The following is a 7921-nucleotide window of genomic DNA, read 5'->3' on the forward strand; positions in this document are numbered from 1 at the left end:
CTTGCTAAAGCGCCACGGGACAATTTTGGATTGCGAGCTTTTGGGGGGGGGGGGGGGACGTGCAGATCTGTCCTCGCAGAGGAGGGAGAGCTTGTACCTGAATAAAACTTGGTCTTAAAGGTGCCACTGGACTGTTTTGGACCGGGGGGACCGGGGGAGCTCTGCAGCTTACCTGCCTGCTTCTTGCTCTGACTGAGGGCTGCTGGGAGCAGGGGGTGGGGCTTATTGCATGTGCCCACCCCCTGGGCTCTTTACTGCCGGAGCTCCCTCTGTGCGCTCCTGCAGGAAATGATTCCTGGATACATTACAGAAAGGTTGGGGACTCCTGTACTAAATCCTGGTCTAGACAAACAGCTCTTCAGGTGACAGAGCTGTTCCCAGACTGTACTGCTTCAGACTGAAAATCAGGGTGGCATGATTAAATGCTTCCCCCCATGTTAAAACAAGAAAACTAATCTCTTATGGAGAAGAGGTATAGTCTAGTGTTCTCCCCAATATCATAAGATCATAGAATCACAGAGTTGGAAGGGTCCATACAGGCCATCTACTCCAACCCCCTGCTCAGTGCAGGATCAGCCTAGGGCATCCCTGATACATAAAGACTGCCAGTGTGGGGGAGCTCACCACCTCCCGAGGCAGCTGATTCCACTGTTGCACAACTCTTACTGTTAAAAAGTTTTTCCTAATATCCACCAAGTACCTTCCTGCCCTTAATTTAAACCCAAGTTGGCGAGTCCCATCCTCTGCTGCCAACAGGAACCGCTCCCTGCCCTCCTCTAAGGGACAGCCCTTCAAAGACTTAAAGAGAGCAATCATATCCCTCCTCAACCTCCTCTTCTCCAGACTGAACATTCCCAAAGTCCCTCAGCCTTTCCTCCTAGGACTTGGTCTCCAGGCCCCTGATCATCCTCGTCGCTCTCCTCTGCACCCACTCCATTCTGTCCACATCCTTTTTGAAGTGAGGCCTCCAGAACTGCTCACAAGACTCCAGGTGCAGCCTGACCAATGCAGCGTGCAGCAGGACTAGGACAACTTGCGATTCGGATGTTACTCCTGTGTTGATACACCCCAAGATTGCATTCACCTTTTTTGTTGCCGCGTCACACTGGTGTGAAAGGATTAAGGGGGCTGAGAATTTAGACATGCAATTCACTACTTGGAGTTCAGAGTGCTGAAAATTTCACAGGCAAACAGGGGCCGTTCTTTACCGCAGCAATCCCACCTGAATGGAACGTCACCTTTGCTTTGCCAAGCACCTTTTTGGCCAATCTGTAGCTGCAGTGGTGGTGTTTCACTTCCTTATGCCTTGCAGTTGCTTTTGCCACCTGCCCAGGATGTGAAATCAATCTCCCCACTGCCAGGGTCACAGATATTTGGGTCAGGTAATCAAATGATGCCAGGGAGGGGGAGGACAGGTGGGGAAGGATAGCTTCCATGGTAGTCTGTGAAAACACGTTATGTGAAATCTGCTGCAGATCCAGAGAGGCTGTGGCTGATTTCGCACTAGAGCTGCCTCGATGTTCCGCCGCCGTTTGCCCCGATACTATTGGTCAATTTCACACCCGAAGCTGCGGGGCTGCATTTTGTCTTGCGGCTTTGCCCGATTTCCCCCGCAGTTTCGTAATCCTGTTTTTTGAGGATCATGAAACTGCGGAGGAAATTGGGCGAAGCCGCGGGTCAAATGCAGCCCCGCGGCTTCGGGTGTGAAATTGACCAATAGTATCGGGGCAAATGGCGGCGCAACATCGAGGCAGCTCTAGTGCGAAATCGGCCTGTGTCTGGCTGATCAAAGTTAGCGGGCGCAGAGCGAAAACCGAAAGGCAAACCTTAAAAAAAAAAAAAACCACAGTGTTTCTTTCTGAATGCCTTTTTTGTTGTTGTTCATTTTTCATTTAAACAACGGGAAGCAGACTGCAGCGAAGCGGTGGTGACCGGTGGGGAAGGTTTAATGTGCGTGGTCTGCCACTTCGTTGTGTCTGAGGAAGTGTGCTCGCACACGAAAGCTCACCTTGAATAAAACTTTGCTGGTCTTAAAGGTGCCACACTGGACTCAAACTTCGTTCTGCTGTTTCAGGCCAGCGTGGCCACCCAACAGATTCTGGTCTGCCACCGTCAGCGTGGAAAGTATGCACTCCCCTCCTTGCAATGGGAGAGCGGGTGACGAGCTTGAATTGGGGGAAGGTGCTCTCCTATCTTCCCCTGCCGTGTGAAGTGGTGCAGTCCAGGGTCAGTTTCACCTTGCAAAGAGAAGTTGGAGATTCTCTTTCATCTGAAACCTGCAAGGCCTCGATTCCCAGCAAATGAGTTTAAGATTGAATGTGATCCAAGTCTGATATTCCCCCACCCTCGATTCCCTCTGCTCCCTATGACAGTGCTGGATCCGCCAGAGCTCTCCTTTTGTACGCTTTTCTGTATCCGTCCTCCTCTCCCAGAGAGCTGAAACGTTTTCCCTCTAAAATAAGCCAGATGTCCCTCTAGCTGCCAGACCAAGGCAGTTCTAGATAGACGTTAAAGTCTGTCTTCCTGGCACTGAAAAGGCCGATTGCATAGCCTAGGCGATGCTCTTGGTTTCCCAGGAGAAGCAATCAAATTACACTCAAAGCTGGGCAAGGGGCGAAAGGGCCTACTTGGTGATTCTTCATGTGTTAAGAAAGAGAGTTGGCAGGGTGGTGGTTGGGGGGGGGGGACTTGATTTTTGGCCAGTTCGTGGGTTAACAGATGCCGAGACCTGGGCATGCACAGAGGTGGTGGAAAGTGGTGGCAAATCTCAGCTATTTTATGGCAACCTGTCAGAACCCACAGCCAACAACGTAGTACACACTTCTCAGAAAAGGTAATACTTTATTGGAGAGCTATAGATGCATTAACATAGGCACTGTTAAGAATGGCGGCTGCCCATCAGGCATAATAGGATATAGGGTATTCGTATGCACACACACCCACTGCCCTGGCCAATTAGCCACACTCCCGTGCGCGGGAGAAGGTGCTCAGGCCATTAGCACTGAAGCTGGGAACCAACCTCTCTCCCACGGTTCCACTGAAGCTAGACATCACACCACCTGCACAACTTAGAGATAAGCATTACAGCAGCTAAGAAGCGCAGAAAGAATGCAGCGGCAATTAGTAGTCAACAGATCTCCCCAACCCCCGTGGCAGCATAGCTGACACAACCCCTCATGGGGGTTTTCAAGGCAAGAGGCAAACAGGGGTGGTTTGCCCTTGCCTACCTCTTTTTAGCAACCCTGGACATCCTTGGTGGTCTCCCATCCGAGTACTAACCAGGGCTGACCCCACTAAGCTTCCAAAGTCTGACAAGATCAAGGTAGCCCGGGCTATCCTGGTCAGGGCACACAGGCAGGTAACCTTTGCAGTTCAAATGACGGTCTGTCTATCCATCTATCTGTCTGTGTGTCCATCCACATGAAAAGGACCATCCCCCTTTGCTGTAGAAACATCTCCACAAGTGTGGCAAAATTTTGCAAGCTGGTAAAGCTAAAGAATCAAGTTCGTATCCTACATTAGACTTTTTTTCCCTTCTGGATTTGGGCACAATTGGGACTCGGTTGTGCTAGCCAGCCAACAGGGAGCCATATTCTGCGTAATTTGCCAGAGGAAGAGGACGGTGTGGACGCATCTAGATGTCTGTCAAGTGGTTTTGGGAGTGGAAATTGCTACAGGACAACAAAGCGCAGAGCTTTGCTGAGGGCTGAGTTTTTCTGCTCGTGTCTTGAAAAGACCACCCACTTGGAGTTATCTGGATATCACCGCAGGTATGAGGATATGGTTAAGTTTAATAACGTTGGACTTCCAAGCTGCAGATTAAGGAACGATGTACAGCATGCAGAGAGATCAAAAACAGCAACCGTAGGGTGCATGCCGGTATTAGGTTAGAAACAAAACAGGCGGGTGGAACCAACCATGTACAAGACCAGAAGGGATGTTCAAAGCAACAGGCAAGAAGAGGCACGTAACAGAGGGTTGGAGACAAGCCAGCTTTTCTGCTGGCTAAAAGGGGGACCACAGAAAAAGCTGTGCTGGGGATCACGGGCAAGGCTCCTTCTAAGCTGTGGAGTCCTGTGAGCAAAAATTCTACTTGATGAGCTCCTGGCATTAAAGTTGTGAGCGAGCGATTTGGCTGCTGCATGAATTAGTTTGCTCTGGAGCCATCCTTCCTGAGCTAAGACAAAAATGTGTGAGCCGGAGGCTAAGAAACTGTGAGCTAGCTCACACTAACTCATCTTAGAGGGAACACTGATCATCGGACCTGCAATAGTCAAAACCCAGGTGGGAGAGAGTCCGTAATGAAGAGAGGACTTGGTCAAAGATGGAACAAAAAAAGGCTGGCTGGAGCCAACCCAGTGTCCCTTTGTTTGGGGCAGGGGAATGACTAAGAGAAAATTTAAAATGCTGTGAGAAGGGAGTTGCATTTCTCAGCAAATCCCTCTGGAGGGTGCCGTCTCTTTGACTGGGCCACATGGCACCAGTCAGGGCTGGTGGATTTTCACTCGGCAGAACAGCCTACTGGACGAACGATGGGAAAACCACCCGTGCAGTTCATGCACAGTGCCTGAAAACTGGTGTTGATTTGGGAGGGGCTTTTAGGGTCTTCAGTTATGTTTGACACTGCTGTTGTTTTAATGTCTGTTTGCCTGGCTCTAAGCCATCCTGAATGTTGGAAAGGGTACGGTGTAAAATTTCAAATAACATTTCCCCACCACCTCTCACAGTGGATCCTAGAGTGACTCTATCAGGTTGATGCATCTGAAGGGACCTGTACATTGTGATTCATGCTGCAGAAATGTGTTGGGCAAGTTCAGAAAAAGAACAGGCTGACCAGAGCGCCTGTCTCTGATTTCCTGTGTAGTTTCTGTCCAAGCTACACCCTCGGGAGGGACTGTGGCTCGGTGGAAGAGCCTTTGCATGCAGAAGGTCCCAGATTTGATCCCTAGCCTCTCCAGTTAAAAGGACCAGATGAGGCGAAAGACCTCCACCGGAGAGCCTGAAGAGTTGCTGCCAGTCTGAGTAGATAAAGCTGACCTCGATGGACCATTGGTCTAATTCAGTATTAGGCAGCTTCATGTGTGTTACTTCAAACACTCCGTGAGCTGCCCCAGTGGCTTCTGCCCTTAGTCGTGAGAAGACCACTTTCTCCTCCTCAGACGAGGGCTCTGGGCATCAAAAATTTCCCTGAAGGTGAGGAACACCTATATATACTTTCAATTTATACTTTCAATTTATTAATCGCTTTCCCCAGTGGGCTCAAAGCGATTTACAGTTACACATTATAGACAGGGGGCTAACAATGTTTATAGGGTATAGGGAAGGCAACATATATTCATTTAATTGCACACGCTGTCACTGCACGGTGTAAACGTCTTCTGGCTTGGCTCAGTCATTTTCCGAACGGCTGCTTTGTAGACCAGGCTTCAGGACCCGTATGTCAATCGCCACACTGCCACCGCCTGGCCAGAAACATCCACTGCAGGGATTTTTGTATCCGAGAAGTTCTTTCACCTTTTTCCAACCTCAACCAGGAAGTCCCGACCGTCAGCTAACACCCTCCCACAAGGGAGATTGGTATACCCACCCTCTCTAAGGAGTGGTTCCCATTTTATCTATTCGCCGGAGCTTTCGAATCGCTGGATGGATGATGAGCTGGGGACAATAGGCTGGCTGCTCACACCAGTGCGGGGCTCGAACTAACACAATTCGGATGTTAAGACAGTGGGATATACCCACTGTGCCACCGCTCCACCTAGCTGTGCCCACTCATCCATCCAACCCTCTTTAAAAAAAAAAAAAGTGAACCCCCCTGAAAAAAAACCCTGACTAAAATAGTAAGTTTAGTCAGGGATTATACCGTTCTGCTGGGGGTTCCCTGAGAGGAAAGGAAGAATCAGCATAGATGTAGAATCTTCCCAAGAGCATCTCTGATGTCGTTAAAGAAAACCTTCCTGTTTTGTGTGTGTGGCATGAGCTCAACTAGTAATCTGGCCAATGCCTCACAAATCCGTCGTTTCTTCATTTGAAAATACAAAGCTGTTTTATGGACTCCAGCTGCCAGGAACAGTGCAGTCAGAGTTTTGCATTTGCCTCCTTGAAAGGGGGAAGCATGTGAGTTGGCCCCCTGTAGATCAGGCACGAGAGAGAGGAAGGGGAACCACAACCAAAAGGGCATCTGGGTTTTTTTATAGCAACAAGGGGAAAGGATAAGCCGCTTGGGCCTTCCTCCCAAGTGAGAGCAAAGTTAACTGAAGGAATTTGCCATTGTGTGCCGAGATACGTGCATCCTGTGATCAAAAATGGACAGAAAACCTTTTCCCTCGGAACTGCTTCAACAGGCTAGGCTGGCAGGTTCTCATCCCAATCTCTGAGGCAGCAGCGTTTACCTAGTTAGAGCCCAAAACGAGGGCCAGACTGACTCCAGTACTTCTTATTCCATGGGAGCTACATTTCCCTACCAAGCAAAGAGGCAGCTTTTCCCACACAACAGGATTGTGTCTGTGGCAGGGCTCTTTTTGTAGAAAAAGCCCAGTAGGAACGCATTAGCATATTAAGCCACACCCATGACAGCACCGCTCATTAGCATATTAGGCCACACCCCCGTGCTACCAGAAGTGTGGTCATCCAGCCACACCCACCTTTTGCTTCTTATTCTGTTGACCTTGTCTGTTGTCCAAACCCAGGGCCTTTTTTTTGGAGCAGGAACTCCTTTGCATGTTAGGCCACACACCCCTAATGTAGCCAATCCTAATGAGTTTCTACTGTTGGGTGTGGCCTAATGCTAATGAGTTCCTGCTGGGTGTGGTTAACTCGGGAGCCAGCCGGAACTCCGTTCCTGTGCGTTCCTGCCCAAAAAATAGCCCTGGTCTGTGGCAAAATGGCTACCCACATGAGCTCTTCACCTCTGAGTCACTGAGGCTTAAGGGGACTTCTGCTGGTTTTATGATGTCACCCTCACACACATCCTTGTCCCGGACCACTGATGAAAAAACGGTTTTCTCTTCTGCAGTGCTCCTCGACTTGTGGGAAAGGCCTTCAATCGCGGGTCGTGCAGTGCATGCACAAGGTCACGGGTCGCCATGGGAACGAGTGTCCCGTCCTCTCCAAGCCTGCGGCCTACCGACAGTGTCACCAGGAGGCCTGCAATGAGAAGATAAACGTCAATACTATTACCTCTCCGAGGCTTGGTAAGCGTGGATTTGCTGGACTTTGATTCTTGAGGGCTCCTTCTTTTCTCTCACTCATTCATGTATGCTATGCACCCCCCCCCCAAGAAACAAATACTACCACTAGTGGCTCCAGTTGCATTCCTTAAATCACTTTCTCTTCTGTGACAGGGAGACCCTTAGTTTTCCCACGGGGACAATTCCCCATTTTGCTTTCACTGCTCCTGGGAATGCTTGTAGCTCCAGGCAGAGCTTTCTACGCTTTCTCCTCACTCCTGCCACTTCCCCATCAACACCGCTGGCAGTCCTTTTGCTGTTTTTATACATGTATTTTTTGGTAATACTGACGGATTTTTTAAAAAGCAGCAAAAAAAACCCTAACAGTGATGTGGGGGAATGGCAACCAGGGGAGTAGGAAATATGACTGCAACTAGCGGGAGGGTTGGGAGGTGAAGCATCACTGGAGAATTTTTTTTTAATGTAGCCGTGTGTACTTACTGGAAGTGACAAATGGTAGCTCTAGGAATTGCCAGAAACTCTATGGTAATACCAAAGAGTAAAACCATAGGGTTTCCAGCAGTTCCTAGAATTACCTTTTGTCACTTCTAGTAAGTACACAAGGCTGCATTTAAAAAAAAAATTCTCCTGCTATGGTGGTGGATACCAAGACCCAGGGGCAGGGAACCCCCAGCCCACCCAGGGGCTTGGCAGACTGGTAGGAAATCCCACCCACATGTATCCAAAACCTGCTC

The 7921-nt window shown here is 49.5% G+C and overlaps 1 protein-coding gene across 1 annotated transcript in view; it reads left to right on the forward strand.

Moving 5' to 3' along the window:
* The window catches only part of ADAMTS17 (ADAM metallopeptidase with thrombospondin type 1 motif 17), a 180222-nt gene that overhangs the window by 169633 nt on the left and 2668 nt on the right, over positions 1–7921 (forward strand). Inside the window, exon 14 of the mRNA XM_015421670.1 lies at positions 7013–7190. Within this exon, the coding sequence (XP_015277156.1) occupies positions 7013–7190 (178 nt within the window). The remainder of the gene's footprint in view (positions 1–7012; positions 7191–7921) is intronic.

Source organism: Gekko japonicus, unplaced genomic scaffold (genome assembly GCF_001447785.1).
Source record: "Gekko japonicus isolate JY-2015 unplaced genomic scaffold, Gekko_japonicus_V1.1 scaffold2455, whole genome shotgun sequence".
Lineage (NCBI taxonomy): Eukaryota > Metazoa > Chordata > Lepidosauria > Squamata > Gekkonidae > Gekko > Gekko japonicus.